Source organism: Drosophila miranda, chromosome 4 (assembly GCF_003369915.1).
Source record: "Drosophila miranda strain MSH22 chromosome 4, D.miranda_PacBio2.1, whole genome shotgun sequence".
In the NCBI taxonomy this organism is placed as follows: Eukaryota; Metazoa; Arthropoda; class Insecta; order Diptera; family Drosophilidae; genus Drosophila; species Drosophila miranda.
Window position 1 is genome coordinate 20,048,617 of NC_046677.1, and position 21,680 is coordinate 20,070,296.

The window sequence follows — 21,680 nt, forward strand, 5'->3', positions numbered from 1 at the left end:
AAAAACAAACATTATTTTGGCAGGCAACAAGCGGCATTTAGAGGGGGGTATAGAAAGTAAAATTCTAATGAAAAATGGGCTTGCCTCAGTCCCTTGCTCTTTAACTCGTGAGTGTGTGTGTGTGTGTGTGTGTGTGTGTGTGGGCGTCGCATGCCATTAAAATAATTGCACAAATATATCCGGTTATGTTGCTCCGAAAATGCTGTTTGCTCATGGAGCCAGCGACCCCCGACTGGGGAACAAACAAGCAACCATTTCACAATAAAAAAATATGTTTTAATTGGTTAGCCAACGCCCCCATCCCATCCTTCATAGAGCACCCCCCTCTGACTGTAATTCCGACCCTCCCCTGGGGAGGCACAATGGTGTTAGCCCTTCTAAATTGGCATAAATTCATTTATGGGTCAAACACCCTCTTGAAAGTTACGAAAACCAACAGCACGAAAAAAAATCCCCTGCACTCGAGTGTGCCTGTGTGTGTACCTTTGTGTGTACTTCCGGTTGCACTGCACGTAACGGAAATATGCAGCCCCTGCGCCCCCAACTCACTCCGGTTGCTGCTATAACAAATTCAAATTTGTGTAAGGTTATTTGTAGTGAAAGAGAAACGGAATGTTGCCCAAAATATCTCAAAATCTCACAAATAAGTGAGATATTCTAACAAGCTAAATGAACTAAACGTTAAGAATCATTCAAAACGTCCAAACGTGTAATTAAAGCCAAAACAAAGGAATCATGAAAATCCAATGAAAATATTGAAAAGAGATTTGCAATGCTAATTGTTTATAATTAAAACGAAATGTTTTTCATCTTTTTCGCGCCGCTCCTCGAGGGGCACTCGTAAACAACCAAAGCGAAGAGAAAAAGGGGGAATGTTTGACGGAAAGTCGAGCGGAACCGAACGTGGTATACTCTGCAAGAAGGGGGAGACTTTAATTCCATGCCATTCCAAATATTTGTTAATAAAATGCCTTCTCTTAAAATGGTTTTTAGTTCAGGTCCCATTTCTACTCCACTCTCCCTGTAAGCAAAACGATCAAACAATCAACACAATTCTTCAACCATTCCATGCCTTACCCATTCCGTTAATTCTTTATACAACTCTTCTCATATTTCATTCTATTCTAATCATTCAGAAATCAATGAATTCAGCCATTACTTCATTTCTGTTTTCTTCTAAATATACCCTTGAAATTCCTATTAATTATACGCCCCATCAACCACTTTTCAAGTCCCCTATAAATTGAATATCCCAGCTATTAATACCCCCTTCTGGCAAGAGTATTTCCAAAACAAAAGAAATGTAAAAATATGAAAACAAAATCTGATTTCGTGAGAGTTTAAGCAAATGGTATTCGCGCCTCAAAAATCGCTACTCTTCTGTCGATTACAGTTTTTGGCAGGAATCATTTTTCAGAAAACTAAATACAACTGAAAAACGAAAATAATTTTCAACTCACTGTCGCTGTCAACGTCAACGTCGCTGCTAACGTCGCTGCTAACGTCGCTGCTAACGTCACTGCCAACGGAGGTGCACTGGAGGTTCTACGACAGCAAACCCGTTCAATTGCCGCTCTCAAGAGGAAATCTCAACTCAAGGTGAGTCACAAAGTGAGGGGATGGAGATACAATGATAAGGAGAATCATTATTTGCTTCTTGCCACTTTTTTCATTGTTTGCCCGGTGGCCTTTGACCCGGCCAGGTGGTCGTTCTCCTCCACATCTTGCTGTCGATGACTCTTCAGTGTCGTCCACTTGTCCCAGTTTCTCAATTTCCATGCAGCTCTATCGTTGGATAGGGGTCAATGGGTGGCATGGGAGAGGGGTTTTCAAGAAGGATAAGGATAAGGAGTGATATTTCTTATCTAATTTGCTGTTTTCTAGAAGTTAAAGGAGTTGCTTGGCACTCGAGAGCTCTTTGATTAGCTCAACGGAAAATAAATGTGAAAAAGAAACAGTTGGAGGACAAGAGAAGCGCATTTTTCTGTAGATGCTTATAAATAATTGTAAGTTTATTGCGATAATCTTACAGGGATAATGGTGAGAATAAGCCAAATACCGAAATATCTTAGCAATGTAGTAATATAATAGATAGCGTAGGGACAAATCAGAGATGATGGAGGGATATCATTCAGAGAATTAGAGGGAACAAAAGGAATAAAGAAAGAAATAGATAATTTTATGATAATATGGGATGTATAGAAATGTGAGAGTGTCCTTCGCGTTTAATTTAAACTTCTTGTGTCCATATTAATCATCTAACGGTTTGACCAACAAAAGACTTTAAGATCTCCTTAAATGAAAAATCAAACGTTAATACTATTAATATCTTGTATTAAATTGTCTGAAGTCTTGTCTCTACTCTCCAAGTTACAATAGATATAATAACCTCATTGAATTGGTGTCTTCGTAAATGCCAAGATAGGGTCGGGCGTGCTCCCAATATTTCAAAAGAATCACTATTAAATTAGCGTTCTCTCGTCTGTCCCGTGGAATTTTGGGATTATGTTTGGTTGGTTTTTGAGCAAACACTTTGTATATCCCATTATTTATGATTCACATTATTTTAACAGTCACATGTACATATGTCTGTAAATCTTCATGACCATCGAACTTTATCCACCTGCACTTTCTTTCAGCTTTCTTCAGAAAGCGTGCTTTTACCTTTCGTGTATTTTCAACAAAATTTAACCGTAAAAACTAGTTAACCTACTTTTTTGATGCAATGGTGTGTGTCTGTGTGAGGGTGCTAATGTATGCATGTGTGTGTTTGAGTCATGCACACAGTTGCAGTTAAACTGTTGTTAAGCGCCCCTGCTCCCCCTCGACGTCTGCGTTGAATGCAATTAAATGCAAGAAACACAAATACAAATACGAACCCAGGCAAGAAATTTGATTCATTTGCCTTTGCATGTTGCGCCCTCAACGGAAGCCGACACACACACACACATTCAGAAGACGCACACAAAGGACCAAATACATATAACAATCCTCACATAAAGGATTGAGCGCAGGGACAGGGAAACAGCTAAACAGCTGTTAGGCAAAAACAAAACATCAACACGAAAGGAAGCTTTGCTTTGAAGGCCGAAGATTTCGTTACCCTTTAAGGTAGTAGATTGTTTTTTTGCTGGATAAATGATATAGTTATTCGATGTGAATCAACTTTGGAGACACAGAAAACTTTGCAGGCCAAAAACTGTTATATACGGCTCCAATAGAAGATCTCCTAACCCCTGAAATGCATTCTCCTAGGCACTGCCAAACATCGAGTAAGAATCAGCATATCCTTTTGGCAAAGGGCATAATGAAAGGGTTGAAACATGTGGCAAAACAGTGGTGGCACGAAGAGTGGTGGCGGTGGCATGGCAAAGGGGTGCCTTGGGGTCACCGCCGACTGAGTGCAGTGCCCTCGATTAGAAGGCGCTCAAGGACAGCGGCAAACAGCTGCAACAGCAACGGCAACAGAAAACACCAACAGCAACAACATCTGGTCGCTAAGTTCGCGTTTAATTGCTAGGAACACGGCGTATACGTAATGCCGACCTGCATTTCCATATGAAAATTGGGTGCGTGTGTGTGTGTGTGTGTGTGTGTGGGGGGGCTTTTCTTACATTGAATTTTGATTTGTATGGTCGCCGTCCTACACTTTGAACTTTTCCCTTTTCTCAAGCAGCTTGCGTTTGGCCTTCTCCTAAACACAGGGGGAGAGATGGCAGGTGGCAGTATGGAGGAGCAGCAGCAGCAGCAGAGTGGGGAGAAATAGTGAAGGGGGCGTGACGCGTCGAGAGGCGGCGCCAAGTAGTTGCCGTTGCCTTGGGTTGCATCCTCTTAGCCTCATCTTCAGACTCAAGTTACTGCCGCAAACAAAAACAAAAACACGAAAAGAACGAAAACAAAGTTGGATAAATCTGAAAATCTCTATTGCTTTCGCATTGGGGTCTTCTTTGCATACCCTTTAGCCCGATGCAGATTGGGAATGAGTAACATATCATTTTGTACAATAGAGATTTCTTCAGCTTTAAGGAATGAGAAGCATTTGATGTGAAAGGGACAATTTCTATAATTTTCCTTTAACTTTCTGCGACTTCTTAGGGCTTTTCAGAGTGGTATAGCTCTATGTACTTAATCTTCATCATATCTTAATTTAATTCTTAAGTCCTTCGACTCTAATTAACCTTTCCTAATGTGAAGCCCTTTAGATTGTATCCTTACTTCATTCCACGCATAGAGTACCATAAAAAGCCCATTGCATTTTTGCATCGCTTGGAATGCCGCCTTTCTCTCTTTTCTTCTCCCGCTGACCCTCTAACCATCTCTATCTATCTATCTCTCTTTCTCTCTACCTTTTGCTCTGCCTATCTCTTTCTGTGTCGAGTGTTGCAATTTGTGCAATGTTTGTCCGGAATCCTCCTGCTTTCAGCTGCTGTTACTGTTGTTTTTGCTGGCTGTCCTCGACGTTGTCTTTGATTTCTGCACGAGCCAAGGACACGCATTTTATGTCTGTATTTGTAGCTGTATCTGTGTGTATGTGTATGTCTGTGCGTTGGGACCAGAGGAGCCACAAGTCGTTGGCGTTGTTGCCCGCAACAAGGACACTCGAGGCATGCATGCCAGATTTATGCCATTCTGCTTCTCCTCCCCATTCACGGCTCCACCTGGGGCCTGCCACTGCATCTGCTTTCAGCTGCCGAGTGCATCAGCATCGGCAGACCCCAAAAGCAGCCCCCAACATCAGCCGGATGTGCGAGACCTTCGCTGGAGGTGAAGCGACAAACCTGAACCTGAAGCTCGACAGGAAATTAGTGCGCGCGAATGGGAGGGTAACGACGTTGTGTCTTCCCTATCCGACTACGGATATGTCTGGGCCTTAAAGAGTGTACTGGTGGAGAGATTAGGTAATGGCTGATTTGTATCATTTATTATGGAATATTTGAACAGGAGGGAGTACGAGTATCTGGCCACAATCAGCATCAGTTTTAATAACTTCTGTGTAAAACCTTACAACCTTCCATACAAATCGGATGATTTTGTTATCTGTATATTACCAAAAGAAAAGATGGATCTGCAAGGGTATCTAAGGCTGCTTTTACCACCAAAAGTTATCTTTCCTTCCTGCTTGTGTGTGCGGTTTTTGGATGTGGCTGCTGCTTTGGTCAGGCGTGAAGGGAACAACCAATGTTCAGTGTCTCCCATCCCACATCCTCTGGCACCGCCCCCCTCTCCTGGTAGTTGTTACTGCAATCTTGACATTTAATTATCTGCTGTTTGTTGCTGCCACAGACACTGCCATGGCTCTTGCAACTGCAACTGAGGCTGTTGCTGTTCTTGTTCTTGTTGTTGTTCTCTGTGTGTCAAGGTTTTGGTTTGTTTTTGGCGGCAGGAAGGAACAGCAGCAGGGACAGAGACTGTGGCAGAGCCTGTGGCAGAGTCAGTGGCAGGGACACAGAAAGAGACTGTGGCAGAGACTGGGAGCAAGCCTGGTCTAAGGGTAAGGTGAACCTGCTGTCAAGGTCTGTCGTCTGTTTGGGAAATTCGAGAAAATTTCCAAGGCGGAAATCATCAATTTTAAATTTGCAAAATTTTCGATGATAGTGACAGACAGAGACAACGATTTAAATGGAAATCTCAAAGAGGGAAATGGGTTTTAGAGATTGATTTGGATGGGGGAGGGAGTTTGGAGGAATATAACGAGATTATCTCCCAGAGATTGATTGGGAAATTGATAATCAAAACAAAAGTAATTTATTAATTAATTTCAATACTAATAAGTAGGATATATTTAAGCGGATTATCTACCGGATTCACCATAATACATATTACTAGATAAAATGTGCTTGAAAATTGTGAAAGACACCATTTATGAATTGCTAATTCCCTGAACTACCTAAACTAACAAAACTAACTAACTAATATGCATATTTTCTCTCTCTCTCTCTCTGTTATTTTCTCCCATCTCAGTTGTCGAAATGGAGCGATGCGAAAACCGGCGAAGAAGGCGAAGGTAAGCAAAACTTGCCAAATCCCTCGTACAAAATTCGCATTACGTATGCGCCACGTACGCGGCAGTTGCACGAAGACAATGTCTTTCCTTGCTGGATTACTTATGCCTTGAATAGCCAAATATCCCATAAATGGGTCAAACCCACTTGGGGGGAATTTTTGAGACTTAAGTTGAACAAATGGCAAGTCCTAAATATCTGTTTAGTGCGGATTTTCATCAATTTTTATGGGAGAAAGAAGATTGAACGTTGAATTATGGAAATGGGGATAATAAGATGGAAAATAGTGGCACATATTTTTAAGGAGGGAAAGAAGATAAACCTTATAGCCCCGACCTTGTTAGGTGGGAGTCATATGGCTAATGGCTAAAACTAATCGTTTTGACTCGTTTTCAGACCAGTCCTTAGCCCATTAAACGATCTCATCATTAAGTCAGCTAGTGACAATGGCAAATGAATATTAAATGTACCCCTAACCAGGACAAATCGCAGCTGATTGAGGTTTGATGTTCGCTAATACGAGTACTCGTACTCGGTTTTCAGGTCAATCAATAGCATTTCGATGGTTCAAGCAGGTGATTAGTATGCCAGCCGTGAAACGAGCAAAATGTCTATGTGTATGTGAGTTAGGGTTGGGTGCAAAATGGCGGCATAGCCGTCGCCATTTTCGCTGTGGTTTCCTGTGCACACGACCTACGACAACCCAAAACGGAATTGTCCTAGGTTAGGTCCTGCGCAGACTCACACCACAGGAGGCACCCATGCGCGCATACATGTGTTTCGTATCTGTGTGTCAGACACACATGTATTTAATATCTATGTGTGTGTTCGTGTGTGTGTGTTGTAGGTGCAATCAATGAAAGTTCAACGCACGTGAAACGAAGGCAACGAAGAAGGCAACCACTTTGCCTTGTCCGAAAGTTCTTTTCTGTGGAAAAGACAGACCATTTCAAAGTTAATTTAAAAATGAATGGGTTTAGCCAAGTTACTGAATAATGAATGTATCCTTGTATGGCGCTTCTATTGGAGATGGCATGTAAAACACATATTTATTTAGCTTAGTTTTAGTTATGACTGAAATTGTAATTATTTTCAACGGATCCAACAGTAAATCATTCCGTATATATGCACAACATATCACTTCGTAATAGTCTACAGTCTTTATCCTTAAGTATCCTTAAGCTTCTTCTGTAAGCATTTATTTCTAAATTTCGTTTTTCATCACACTCAAAGCGTACTTCATTCTCTACCCACAAGCTATAACTTTCCCCAATATCAAAAAATATTTCAAATCCTACACGCCACCCACCCGCACCACCAAAACACTGCCAATGCCAAGTCTAGGGCTCTGCAAACAACGTTGCATATTTTATGGCGCATGTGGGGGTGAATGCAAATAAGGTTGGGGGGTTTGAAGGAGCACCCAGGCATGGGGAAAGAATATGTTTGGGGCGCAGTGGGCGCTGGGTGCTGGGGGTAGTGTGGGTTACTTTGGGGTGTTGATGTGTGTTAGGCTACCGATGCAGCCAATGTCATTTGAAATTAAATGCCAAAAACTGACAACATCAGCGAACCCCACACAACACCCACACCCACACACGCACACACACACACACACACACACACAGTTGCTGACTGATACGCAGCCAGGCAGCTTTTGTCACTGTCTAGGTATGTGTGTGTGTGTCAGTGTGCGTGCATTGCTTTTTAATATGCAAGCAATAATTGACCCAGATTTCTCTTGCCACCCTCTAAAGGAACCCCCCACATCGCGTATACGCCGCGTGTTTGTGTTTGCTTTTGCGCTTTCACTTTTTTCTTTTTGCTCTTTGTATACCCTTTGTAGGGGAATGATGATCGTAAGGAGATGTTTGCAATGCAGAGTAAGCAGAATAACAAGACGGGTCAAGCCAGAGGTGTGCCCTGGGCCGTCACTGTTACTGCGGCAAGGGCCGCGGCTCTACTAATATACCCGCTGTTCCCAAAAGGATTTAGGCTAATTTATTTATTGGTTTTCTCTCAAGGAAACATTTAAAATAGTGACTCAAAAAAAAAGCAGATCATTTGTCGGTCCCATAGGAAAAATATGACTAAAAATCAAGTCAGATTCTGCAGTTAATCCCAGTTAATTCAATGATTTTCAATATATGCGAAGTTTATTGTGGTGTGAATTATAGTTTATCTCTATAGTTTTCAAAATAGTCGTGCCATGACAATGCAGCAATGCATCTGTAAGGGTATCCAGCATTTCGACCGAACATTTGCAAATTTTTCCGGCGTTTTTGTCTTTTTATTGTTTTCCTTTTGCGTTTGCATTTTACGCTTGGATTTTATGATTTCATTTGCGGCTTAGCAAAGGCTATCGAAAATCAGTGCAAATAAGTGTTAATGGCAATTTGATGATTTCCATGGAGTTCTGCCGGGCGTGTGGCCTTGAACAGAGTCTGTCTGCCTGTGTGGAGTGGGGTGGGGTCGGGTGTTGTTGTTCAAGGCCGTACGGGTACTGTGTTAACTCGATTATCTCTGCCAGACATCTCTGCAGAGTGTGGAGGGAGGTGTGCGGCCTGCAGTGGTACTCATGAAATGTAATTCTGTTTACCCACAGAGGACGGAAAAAAGCTACACTTTGTGAGCCCCGCACGAAGGAAATCGGTTCTGGCGCCCATCCTTAATAAGATCAAGAATGGAGCGGATGCCTCGGAGAATGCCGACAAGAAATTGGGCAGCGAGAGCAGTGGCAGTGGCCACATAGCAGTCCAGATCGAGCCGGCCAGGCGTGTCAAGGTGGGTCCAACTATCTGATCGCTGAAGGCAGCTCCAAATACCTTTCTGTATCCCCACAGCGTCACAGCATCCACGGCATGATGGAGGAGGAGAACACCATCCGACCGCATCAGGAGATCCGACAGCTCACTCTTGAGGAGAAGAAGTTCCTGCTGGCCGTGGAGCGCGGTGATATGGCCGGCACTCGAAGGATGCTGCAGAAGGCACAGGACACGGACTACATCAATGTGAACTGTGTGGATCCGCTGGGACGCACCGCCCTGCTGATGGCCATCGACAACGAGAACCTGGAGATGGTGGAGCTGCTGATCAACTACAATGTGGACACGAAGGATGCCCTGCTGCACTCCATCTCTGAGGAGTTTGTGGAGGCTGTGGAGGTGCTGCTGGACCACGAGAATGTTACATTTCACAACGAAGGGAATCATGTGAGTGGATCCGACTCGTACCTTATTTTTCGCCTAAAATCACTGAATATACTATTCTCTTTAGAGCTGGGAGTCTGCCTCGGAGGACACTTCCACATTTACTCCGGACATCACGCCGCTTATACTGGCTGCCCATCGGGACAATTACGAGATAATCAAGATTCTCCTGGATCGTGGCGCCGTCCTGCCCATGCCCCATGACGTGCGCTGTGGCTGCGATGAGTGCGTCCAATCACGGCAGGAGGACTCTCTTAGGCACTCGCGATCGCGCATCAATGCGTACAGGGCCCTGGCCAGTCCCAGCCTCATAGCACTCTCATCCAAGGATCCTATACTCACGGCCTTCGAGCTATCCTGGGAGCTGCGGCGTCTCAGTTTCCTCGAGCACGAATTTAAGGTGATTATTGGGTGTTCTCCAAGGCTAGGATATAACGATTCTTGATGTATTACCCACAGAATGAATACCAGGAACTGCGTAAGCAGTGCCAGGACTTTGCCACTGCCCTGCTGGACCACACCCGCACCTCGCACGAGCTAGAGATACTGCTTAACCACGATCCCACCGGTCCGATCTACGAACATGGTGAACGGATGCATTTAAATCGCCTCAAATTGGCCATCAAACTGCGACAAAAGAAGGTCAGTGAGGCTATACCTCTTTCTCATCTGGGATAATAATCGAATGCTCTGCTTCTCCCTACCAGTTTGTGGCCCACTCGAATGTGCAGCAGCTGCTGGCGAGCATTTGGTACGAGGGTCTGCCCGGATTCAGGCGGAAGAACATGGCACTGCAGGCCGTGGATATCATTCGCATTGGGATTATGTTCCCCATATTCTCGCTGGCCTACATCCTGGCCCCTTACTCCGGCATTGGCCAGACCATGCGGAAGCCCTTCATCAAGTTCATCTGCCACAGCGCCTCCTACTTCACCTTTCTCTGTGAGTACTCGTTAAGCGCCGCTCCGCTCCCCTCCCGAAACTCTCAGCAACCAATCCTCCACTTACGATACCATTCCACCTATGCAGTTCTATTGATGCTGGCCTCCCAGCGCATTGAGACCTTCATTGGGGGCTGGTTCTTTGCCGACGACTCGAACATTCTGAACAAGGTGGAGGAGGTGCCCACCAAGCGGGGCGCCAAGCCCACCTTCATCGAGTGGCTCATCCTGTCGTGGGTGAGTGGCCTTATCTGGAGCGAGGTCAAGCAGCTCTGGGACGTGGGTCTGCAGGAGTATCTCAACGATATGTGGAATGTGATCGATTTTGTTACGAATTCCCTGTATGTGGCTACTGTTGCTCTGAGAGTGGTGTCCTTCTTTCAGGTGAGGAATGGTCCATACCAGTCACATACGATTCAGTTCGGAAGAAAACCCTTCTCTCGCTTATAGGTGCAAAAGGAGATGATCTACAATTCCCATGCCACCGATCTGCCGCGCGAACGTTGGGATGCCTGGGACCCGATGCTCATATCGGAGGGCCTGTTCAGTGCGGCGAACATTTTTAGTAGCCTCAAACTGGTATACATCTTCTCGGTGAATCCACATTTGGGGCCACTGCAAGTGTCGCTGTCACGCATGGTAATGGACATCATGAAGTTCTTCTTTCTATATGTCCTGGTGCTGTTTGCCTTTGGCAGCGGTCTTAATCAGCTACTATGGTGGGTACACCCAATCATCATCCACCAATCTACCATCTACCATCTATCGATTCTTCCAGGTACTATGCGGATCTGGAAAAGAAACGCTGTCCGGAGGTCTCTCCAAGCAGTGTGCTGCTCAATATGAATGGCACCAATGATCCCAATGCCTGTATTGTATGGCGTAGGTTCTCCAAGTGAGTGCCTCATCATCTCCCTAAAAAGATGTTCAAATAAAGATGAGCATCACTCTTTACTTTCAGTTTATTTGAGACCACACAAACCCTCTTCTGGGCTGTGTTTGGTCTGATCGATTTGGACAGCTTCGAGCTGGACGGCATCAAGATCTTTACACGCTTTTGGGGCATGCTGATGTTCGGCACCTATTCGGTGATCAATATTGTTGTGCTGCTCAACCTGCTCATAGCCATGATGAATCATTCGTATCAACTGATTTCGGTGGGTAGCCCAAAAGAGTCCCCCAGATAGCTATTCGGATAATACAAGTTTTCTTTTGCTTATCGCAGGAACGTGCCGATGTGGAGTGGAAGTTTGCTCGGTCTAAGCTCTGGATTAGCTACTTCGAGGAGGGTGGGACATGTCCTCCTCCCTTTAATATTATACCCACTCCAAAGTCCATCTGGTATGCGTGCAAGTGGATGCGACGGGTCTTCTGCAGTGGTTCATCGGCAGCTCGTAGGGAACATCTGAAAACGATACGGGTACGGGCTTACACATGGAAGCGCCTGAGTTTATTGGTCTGATCTATCCTTAAATCCCCTCCAGCGCAAGGCTCAACAGGCCAGCGATCGCGATTTTAAGTACCAGCAGATCATGCGGAATCTGGTGCGTCGGTATGTGACGGTGGAGCAGAGGAAGGCCGAGTCCCAAGGCGTCACCGAGGACGATGTGAACGAGATCAAACAGGATATATCCGCCTTCCGCTGTGAGCTGGTCGAGATACTGAAGAACAGTGGCATGGACACGAATGTGACGGCCGGACAAGGTGGTGGTAAGCCCAAGAAGCTGACTATGAGGATATGACGTCTTTCTCTAAGAGTTCCCTGCTATATTTTCATATTCTGCACCAGGAGGCGGTGGCAAAAAGAATCGCCAGAAGGAACGCCGCCTGATGAAGGGCTTCAATATCGCACCGCCGGGCTCAACGGGCTCGTTGGCACCCGTGGCTGAGTTTTCCACATCGCTGGACAACTATGACAACCAGCACGAGATTCTGAGCTCAACCATTTCCACTCTCTTCACGCCCAACTTTATGCACAAGCGACAGCAGAGCCAGCAGGCGGGATGTGGGGGCTCCGAGTCGCCCACATCGCCCACACAGGGAACGGCTGCGGTGACGCCCAATGGCCCAGTCACCAAGTACAATAAGTCCGCATTGAAGCCGTACAACAAGCGCATAGCCGGACACAAGAAGCGATGGGGTATTGGGAACTTTATCTTCGAAATTAGAGCAGTTCATTAATGGCCAAAATGTTTCTGCAGGAACCCTCATAGAAGCCGCCAAGGTGGGCAACGTGAGCAAGATGCTGGGACGCTCCAAGTCGGAGGATTCTGTGTGCAATACCTCAAACAATACCACACCAGTGCATGGCCAGTTGCGGGTCACATATGCCCAGAACTCACCTCAGCATGGCTACGGCTACCATGGAGAGTCCACTCCGCCAGCGGCAGCAGCCACGCCCACACCAACACCCATTGCCTCGATCAATCCAACACCCACGCACGTGGGAGTGGGCTCACACTTCTTTCACACAACCAGCGGTGGGTGAACCTTAAGATCACAAGCATACCCCTCCCTCGCTACATGTTTCTCCTATAGGTCTAACTGCCATTGCTGCGCTGAAGCGCAAGCGCAAAAAGTTCTCCTCCAGCAAGAACATTTGTCCGGTCACAGAATCGGTGGCAGCTGCCACAGCCGCTGCAGAGCTATTGAACGATAAGGTTTGTATTTGCCTATGGATCCTAGAAGCCGATAATTGATGGGGTTTTCTTTGCCAGACCCTTAAGCGTGTATCCAGCTATCCGGCAGCCACTGCCGAGGGCGGAGTGCAGCACAAGGATCCCGCCCAATTGGTGAAACCGCGTCGACACGAGCAGACCCAGAGCCAGCATGATTCGGTGGAGACGTCCACGTTCACGCTGTCCATTGATCCATCCAATACGTCGGTCAACTCAAGGGAGCCCCTGATCAGCACCAGCTGCGTCTCGACCATGGGAGCCGTGGGCTGAGGAAACACGTGGGGGCATTCTCAGCGAATTGAGACGATGATTGTCAGAGATACCAAAGATATAGCAGCTAACTACTTAGATGGCGCACCTGATGCAGATACCTAGAAGCAGAAGCAGAGATGATATGAAGACATAAACAGTCTGGCGCTAAACTAACCAAAACTTAAACCAACACAGCCTAGATCTTAAAATACCTCACACCACGGATATAGACATAGATATCACTTACCAAATATCAAATAAGAAACTAACTACTCAGTAACTCTGTAACTGTTCACCAAACCAACAATACCTTTCATAGAGCACCATTTACCGTCATCAGAAGTTCAAAGTATCCTCTTACTCAACATGTTTTCTCAGTGCTGGCATTGTCTGAGATTATCCAACACTAAACCTAAATCATCACCTGAGACTCTACTACTATCTCTCTAGCACCCACACATATCATATGATCGCTTTATAGAGAAACCTTTACAAGAAAAGAAAGCCACTCGAGGTCCTGATAGAAATCGAGTTGGAAACAAAGATCCGAAAAAGCCCTTTACCAAATACCGAATACAAATACGAAATACGAATTAAACTAAAACTAAAACTATCCCATATCGATGTTGAACGTTGCCTTAGCATGAAACATATTTTTTATACACATAAGTTTTGGATGAACATTGAATTACCGTATTGTACTCGGAACTGAAGGGAAGCGCGCTGTGTATTTGTTGATTTGAGAGAATGGATTTGAAGCCAAGGATTTGTTGTTCAAGCAAGCAAGCAGTAGAAGTAAATAAATCAAGATAACACAAATTTTATACACCGATTTTAACCAAGAACACAGCAAACAATAATCGATATTGCAGTACTACTAAAGTGTATGCATTTTATGGATATGAGATACATTCAAATGTATCCATAGCCATAATCTTCACACACAAAACGATTTTAGCATAGCATACAAATATATAATATACATATACCTAAACTATAACTATATATAGATTACAGATATGAAACCAAATACGAATAATCCAAATTTTTAGATGATTTTTTGCGTTCAAGTAGACAAACACCCACACACGAACAGTACATACATGCTATATATGGAATATCAACGAAAACAATAACGAATAATGTCGTATAACATTTTATATCATTCGATGCAATGAATCAACAGATATATGTACATACATCTAGTAATATAGCAATGCAATGCATCCGAGTACATACATATCTCTGTTGCCTCAAACGAACAAATGCAGGAAGCCGAACCGAATACGAAACAAATGTTAGAATAAATACAAATAATATTGTTATTTGCACGGACAAAATAAAAATAATACGAAATATCTAAACGAAAATAAAAGAAAATACTAAATTTCATCCTTTTTTACGGTTGGTGGATTTAATTCCTTGGTATGAAAAGTATTTTTCAGGAATAAAAATTACTTAGAAATCCACTTTATTCTTAGATATGTATTTCAATCAAAATTGTCCGCCTCTGCTTTATATCTCGTTCGATTGAGCCATAACCTTTAGTGCTTGGAAAGTTACCCTAAACAAAGTTTCTTTAAGATTTTGAATCTCTGAGATACTTAATAATAATGTACTCATGTCTTTTTAATGCTTCAAATTATTTTGAATCCGTTTCTGTACGATAATACGACGAATTGGCTTTTGAGCGCATTTTTTTTTGGCATTACACCAACATTAAAAGAAATAGTCATTCTCTATAGTTCCGTATTTGCTCGTATCATTCGAATTTTTCATACCACAGATTTTCGTCCTTTGTGGTGGCGGAAGGAGGCGGGGCGAAATTCTGAAATACATTTTGTGGCTATTATAGTCTCTGAGAAGGCACTTATCGGGACGGACAGTCAGACATGGCTCGATCGACTCGGCTATTGATGCTGATCAAGAAGATATATACTTTATGGGGTCGGAAACTTTCCTCACAAATCTATACTCATTTTGAGTATCGGGTATAAAAATCGTGTAGCATTTAAATGTATGGGATCCTACCTTTATATTGTTTTTGCCTATACTTAAAGTACTCTTACCGAAGTAACGTGGGAAATTATGGGGACCCAGAAGTTTAATGGATAAGAAACTGATGGAACTTGCAGTGGATGTATCCTAAATGCCGTCGACATATTTAGGGAAGGGCTAGTGTCACAGCGTCACGAGTGGAGACTCCTCCGACTCCGCTCAAACTCCGGATTTAACATCAGAATCGAAGAATAGCAACTCTTCCTTCATTGGCAGCCGGCTGTAAGATGTCTCAGACACAATTAGGAATATTAAGGCATGTGCTTAACTTTAAGTCTCTGAGATGTAGTTTATCTGCGATCCAAGTGTGATTTCTTCCCAAATCAAGGTGATAGGCAAACCCCACTTCCGGTCATTAACAACACAAGCTCCATGTTTATTATTTGTATATCGCATTTATTTTAAATGTTTCATATATATATATTTGCAAATAAATTTTATATATATATTCATATATATATATACATATATGTATATGTATATAGATTTGTTTGTTTCTTTTATTTTTGTTGCTGTTGTTGTTGTTGTAATATTGCGTCGTCGTCCCGTCATTTATATGAGATAAACAAATAAATCGACACATAGGTATATAATTAGAAATATTTTTTCGGCATTCTCTCCGTGTTTCCGCGTTTGTCCCTCATTGTTCATTCTTTTTTTTTATTTATGTAAAAAACAAAATAATATACATGTATATTGTTGTATTTTTCGTTCATACACACATATATAATATATATTGTAACCATTTACCGTTGTAAACATAGAAACATACATAATTTCCATTTATTTATCATTTGATTCCGATTTAAGTTTATTTATTTATATATATATATGTATATCTGGTGTTTTTTTTTTAACTTGCATCAAGCAAATTTGTATTTTTACATGAACAAACATTTGTTTTTGTTTTTGTTTTCTTTTTTTTGGGATTTTTGTTTGTGATTTTTTGTAGATAAGATTCCGTTTTTGTATAATTCACATTAAATGCTATGGAAAGAAACAATTACATTTATTTTAATTTATTTAATTAGAAAAATAATAATAATTGGAATATAAATCACTTTGCGTTGCATTAATTAGGCTATAAATTTCATATATATTCATATATACTAAATAATTTTTCGTTTTCATTTTCCTCTCGTTTTCCCCATCATCATATACTATACTATACATACATACAATACATATATGTATATGTATATATATTTAAATGTTTTTGTGTAAAAAATATATGTATATTTATTTATGTATATGTATATATTTATATAGATTTTGAAGACCTTTTTGACCAGTTGGGACTGCCATAGCAGTGGACAAGCCTACAAAACAAATTTTGGATTCAATTTGTTTAGTCGGTTGTGAAAAATGCAACAATTAGCCACGATATAGCAGCCCCAACTGGGCATCTGCCTTGGTTCTCCCTCTTTCCTCCTCTTGTGGTTGTCCTTTGAATATGTATTAAATGTTTATCGTAATAAATTGTGTAATAATTCGTATAAAAAGGTTGTTGGTTTGTGAGAATGAAAAGAAGCGTCTGCCGTTTACATATACATTTATAAATCTATGCAAGTGTGTATATATATATATATATGCATATATTTTGGGGAAACAATTGTACAGCACGGAAATACTTGTTTGCTGGTAGTCTAATAAATTCATATATTTCGTTTTTAAATCGTTTTGCATTTGCTCTACTATCTTTGCGGCCCCCTATACCTTGTCATCGAGTGTTGCTGTGGAACTTCCCACCTTCATTGGAATATTCAGTTTCTTTTCTAGATGGATGTAGCCTGATACATATATTATTTACAATCCTATGGTGTGTCTGACTTGTTTTCAAAATTCGGATGTGGTTCAAGAATGTATAAGTATTTCAGGGCGCTGGGGCACGCCACCAAATGCTAGTTTTACACGTCGCCGAGCAAATGCAAATATCTTGCCAAAGCTGCCTGCATACGCGCAAAAAATGAACAGTTTGAGAAGCATTTCGGAACAGGTTTGACAAGTACTCGTGAGCCTTACAGAGGGGGGTTTACAAAGTTCTTTATATAGCACATATGGAGATTATTCTTTTGCTTTTACTTTAGCTTTTCCTTTTCTTTCGTTTCGTTTTGTGACATCGATTTTTGCAACAACAAATATTACATATACTCGTAAGTAAATACCATTATTGTAACATTTACAAACATTTAGACGAGACGTGTGAATGTATTAGTTTCGTTTTTTTGTGTACATTTAAATACAGTTTATTGTGTGTGTTTTCTTCTAGGTTTTTCTGTTCTTATTCTGCTGGTTGGTTGCTTGTTTTGTTTCTTTAAAATTAGACAATTTACAATTTGATTTCTTTTGATTTTGCTTATATACAAAATACATAATTACAACTAATTGTTTGAATCACTTCTTTGAGACATAAAGTGCATTTGTTTTTCTTTTTTTAGTTTTTTTATCATTTTCCTTACTCTTCTTTCAGTTTTCGATTTGCATGTCGCGTGTTGCATGTTCCAGTTGGAGGGCGAGGGCGCCTTTAGCCGCGCAGCATGTTGACCAGCATCGCCGCCAGGATGGTGACAAACAGGAATGAAACCACAATGCAGACGGCCTTCTGCTGGTCGCTCAGCCGCTTCCGGTTGCAGTAGAGCGACGTCATCTTGGCCGCAAAGCGACGCAGGGTGCCGCCCTGGCTGGCCAGTCTTGCGGAGATGGCCGTGGAGGAGCTCCCGCTGATGGCACCGACGCCACCGCCGCCGTGCGGATGATGGGCATGGTGCATGTGATGGGAGTGGTGCATATGGTGCGTGTGATGCATGTGGTTGCCGCGCAGAAGGAGATTGGAGCCGGCGCAGCTGGAGCCCGCCGTGGAGGAGCCGGACGAAGCGTTGCCATCTCCGCCGCACGGTTGATGGTGATGATGGTGAAAGTGAGCCATTTCTACAGTCAAAACAGAAATAAATGCAAATTAATGGACAAGTTTTAGGTATTTCCAGACCCGCACTGGGTACTGCTGCCTGCTGCATGGTGGGTGTACATACCACATCTCATTGCGGATTCATTTCCATGATGATGACGCAGTGGATCGCCGCAGGCGTTGAAGCTCGACAGCTCCTGCTGCAGCCGGCCGATGGCGAGCGGATCGGCTCCCACGCCGCTGCAGCCACTGATGGCCGAGGCACTCACGGACCTCAGGTGCAGGCCATTGGTGGAGCCATTGCCCGCCGACAGCTTCCGGCTGCTCCGCTGCGAGTGTGTGGCCGTATTGGGGGACGTGGAGCCATGCAGGTGGTGGCAGGTGGCCGAGCTGGGATCCAGCTCGCTGGGCACCTGATACCGCAGCGGACTCGACGGCTGCCCGTAGAGCAGCTCTCCGCCGGAGGCTATCCGCACGGGACACACGCGGAATTGGTAGCAGGTACCCGCGGCTAGATTGTCGATGGTGAACTTGGTCTCGGGGCCGCGGTACAGCTGACGGTAGTCCTGGTTGGCCAGATTGAGGGGAGCTCCGCTGGCGCTGCCGCTGGAGCTGCTGCTCCGTCCCTTGGGCGTCTCTGTTTCCAGCTCGGCGGCTCCCAGGACCGCGTACTGCAGCTCGTACTCGACACGGTCGTGGAAGGAGTTCTTTGAGTGCTGCCACTCGAGGGTCAGCTGCATGCCCAACTGGCCGGGCAGGTCCATCAGGCACACGCTGTTCTCGTGCACCACACGCGGCGGCTTGATGTTGGCCGGCAGCGTGGCGCTCGTCTCGAACACGTAGTCCTCGGAGTAGTCGCCGTCCCCAGCCCTGTCCGTGTGGGCGTAGATGCGGAAGGTGTAGCTGCTGCGCTCCTGCAGCTTGTGCACCTTGCACATGCAATTGGTGCCGGAGTAGACGGCCTGGAACTGCTTCGCCCGGGTCACGTACATCTCCACAAAGTACTTGGTGAAGTCGGCGCCTCCGCCGGCAGCTGCTCCATTGGTCTTGCCGCCCGGTCCGCCCTCGCCCCACTTCAGTTTGATGTAGTTGTGGCCCGCTCCGCTGCACTCGAGGCGCGGTGGAGCTGGTGGCGCCGGCTGCGTGGTCAGCTTTGCATAGGCACTGAATGCTCCGGCTCCGATGGCGTTCACGGCCTGGACGCGGAACTTGTAGCTGGTCTCGGGCATCAGGCCCGTCACTGTGTACCGGGTGCACGCATCCGGTGTGGCAATGGTCCGCTCTCCGTACTCGATGTTGTACGAGCAGATGGGGGAGCCGTGCGCCGCCGGCTGGGTCCAGTTGAGGGTCACCTCCTGGGCGGTGAACTCGTATCCCTGCATTTGGGGTGCGCCGGGCACGGCGGCCGGGGTGCTTACGCTCACCACCTCCGAGGCGGAGCCAGAGCCGGCGGCATTGCTGGCCAGGATGCGGAAGAAGTAGCGTGTGAAGGGTGCGAGGTTCCTCAGTTCGGCACACGTCTGTGCTCCCTGGTAGCAGTTGTGGAACTCCGTGCTGGGTGGCTCTCTCAGGGGCTCCTGGTCCTGGTCCGGCTCCTCGCTGCGCTTCTCTTGGCTGGCACTTTTCAGGATGTAGTTGGTGACTGGGGCTCCGTTCTCGTGGAGCGGCGCCTGCCAGCTCACACTCAGATGGGTGGCCGACTTGACCAGCACTCGCAGCTCCTCGGGTACGCCAGGTGCGGCTGCTGCGGCCGTGAATTTCATCCACTGGGACCAGTTGCCGGCTCCGATGCGATTGATGGCTCGCACTTGCACCTCGTACATGCCGCCCGGCACCAGATCCTGGGCCACGAAGTACGCCTGCTTGCCTCTGTACACGATGTGGGGTGGCTGCACCTGCTCCAAGCGGCGCATTTGAACCTCAAACTCTAGGATGGGGGCGCCGCCATTGTAGTCCGGCTGGAGGAGCTTCAGGAGTGCTGCATACGGCGAGGGCGGGTCACTGGAGTACGGCGGAGGCGGGGCCGCCGGGGCCACAGCCTCTGTGGTGACATGTCCGATGTCCGAGTACGGACTCTGACCGGCGGGACCCTCGCAGCAGGCACGCAGCTGATAGGTGGTCCCCGGCTGGAGGCGCTCGCACATGGCCTCCGACTCGGAGCCGCTGTAGATGCGCTCGAAAACGGGCCCCGAACTCAGCTCCAGATGGTAGCGAAGTATGCTCGCTCCGCCGGTGTCCGAGGGCGTGTCCCAGCGCGCCTTGAAGTGGGTGCCATGGATCTTTCCCTTGGCACTCGGCTTGCCCGGCCTGCCCGGACGCTCGGCGGCCGTTCGGTAGCTGACCTCTGGCGACCAGGGCGAGACTCCGGCCTCGTTCTCGGATCGGAGACGGAACTGGTAGCTGCACGCCCGGCGCAGCTGCAGGCACTCGTAGTGGAGATCGGTACCCTTGTAGGTGTTCAGGTAGCCGTGTCCGGACTCTGCATCCTGCAGCTGCAGCAGGAAGTCCCCGTCCTGGGTGCGCCTCTCCCAGAACAGCTTCAGCGAGCTGGGGCTGCTCGAGTGCAGCTGCGGGGGCTTGGGCGCGGCCGGGGGATTGCCCGCGGTGCTGTAGCTGCTGATGAGCGAGTACGGGGACTTGCCCACCTCGTTGACGGCGGCCAGGCGGAAGCTGTAGACAGTCGTGGCCTGCAGCTTGCTGATCACATAGTGCTTGGCCTTGATCTTGGCCAGCTCCACGAACTTGAGCGGCTGGCCCTTGCCCTCGTCGTACTCCAGCAGATAGTGCTGAATGGTTGCGCCATTCGCAGGCGGTGCAGCCCAGCGCAGATTAATGGAGCTCTTGGTGCGCGACACCAGTTTGGGGGGCAGCGGCGGCTCCGGCTCGCAGGCTGGCGTTCGGAACTCTGTCGGCTCGCTGACGGTGCCCTGCAGCTTCTGGTAGTGGACTTGCAGTCGCACCAGATAGTCCTGTCCCGGCTGCAGATCCTGGACAATGCATTCGTGGGCCTCGCCTCGATAGAGACTCTTGTATTTGCACTGTTTGCCCGAGTCGCTGAGCAGGACCTGGTAGTGCAGCTCGTGCATATTGATGAGCAAGGCATCGGTGATGACGGGCGACTCCCAGATGATTTTCGCTGCCTTCGAGGTCACGTCAATCACCTCGGGCTTCTCAATCGCCGATATTTGCTCCACAATCGTCGACTGGTAGTCTTCCTCATCCTCTCCGGCCAGACTGGAGTTGTCTTCGCCATCCTCCGATGTGCCCACCGAGCTGGCGCCGCCCACACTGCTGCCCGTTCGCTGGGGCAGGGGCGTGGCTGGTCCTTGCGTGGCATTGGGATTGCCGTTCCTCTGCGTCAGCGGCTGCGGCGGCTGCTGCTGCTGTTGTTGCTGCAGCTGCTGCTGCGCGAGGCGACGCACATGATTGTTGTTGTTGTGCAAGTGGCTGTTGTTGTTCATGTGATGATGATTGTTGAGGTGCGGTGGCAGGGGCAATACACCCACCGGAATGTTGTTGTTGTTGGTGTGATGGCCATTCAGATCGTTGACACCCCTCAGCGAAGGCGAATGTGTGGGCGTGGACAAGGCGGGATCTAAAAGAGAACAGCTTTAGTATGGGGAAATCACTTCAAG

At 46.2% G+C, this 21,680-nt stretch overlaps 2 protein-coding genes across 12 annotated transcripts in view; one reads left to right on the top strand and one right to left on the bottom strand.

Annotated features, from left to right (window-relative positions):
- Positions 1-1,515: 1,515 nt before the first annotated feature.
- Positions 1,516-14,442, top strand: LOC108164170 (transient receptor potential-gamma protein). 2 transcript variants are annotated; one of them, XM_017299786.2, is made up of 16 exons: positions 1,516-1,599; positions 8,608-8,786; positions 8,846-9,214; positions 9,279-9,611; positions 9,671-9,853; positions 9,919-10,153; positions 10,241-10,536; positions 10,603-10,871; positions 10,931-11,047; positions 11,114-11,309; positions 11,378-11,572; positions 11,637-11,862; positions 11,942-12,292; positions 12,354-12,632; positions 12,691-12,812; positions 12,870-13,100. In XM_017299786.2, the coding sequence occupies exons 3-16, from the start codon at positions 8,864-8,866 to the stop codon at positions 13,098-13,100; spliced, it is 3,384 nt and encodes a 1,127-aa protein (XP_017155275.1). In that variant the 5' UTR covers positions 1,516-1,599; positions 8,608-8,786; positions 8,846-8,863. The 2 variants fall into 2 exon arrangements, with proteins under 2 accessions (XP_017155275.1, XP_017155270.1); XM_017299781.2 differs by lacking the exon at positions 1,516-1,599 and having other exon boundaries at positions 8,704-8,786; positions 11,945-12,292; positions 12,870-14,442.
- Positions 14,443-16,812: 2,370 nt separating this feature from the next.
- The window catches only part of LOC108161977 (fibronectin type-III domain-containing protein 3A), a 130,824-nt gene continuing 125,956 nt past the window's right edge, over positions 16,813-21,680 (bottom strand). For all 10 annotated transcript variants that reach the window (XM_033393220.1, XM_017296439.2, XM_017296438.2 and 7 more), the window contains 2 exons: positions 18,170-21,640; positions 16,813-18,068 (listed from right to left, as the gene is read on the bottom strand). In XM_033393220.1, the coding sequence (XP_033249111.1) occupies positions 17,665-18,068; positions 18,170-21,640 (3,875 nt within the window). In that variant the 3' untranslated portion in view covers positions 16,813-17,664. The remainder of the gene's footprint in view (positions 18,069-18,169; positions 21,641-21,680) is intronic.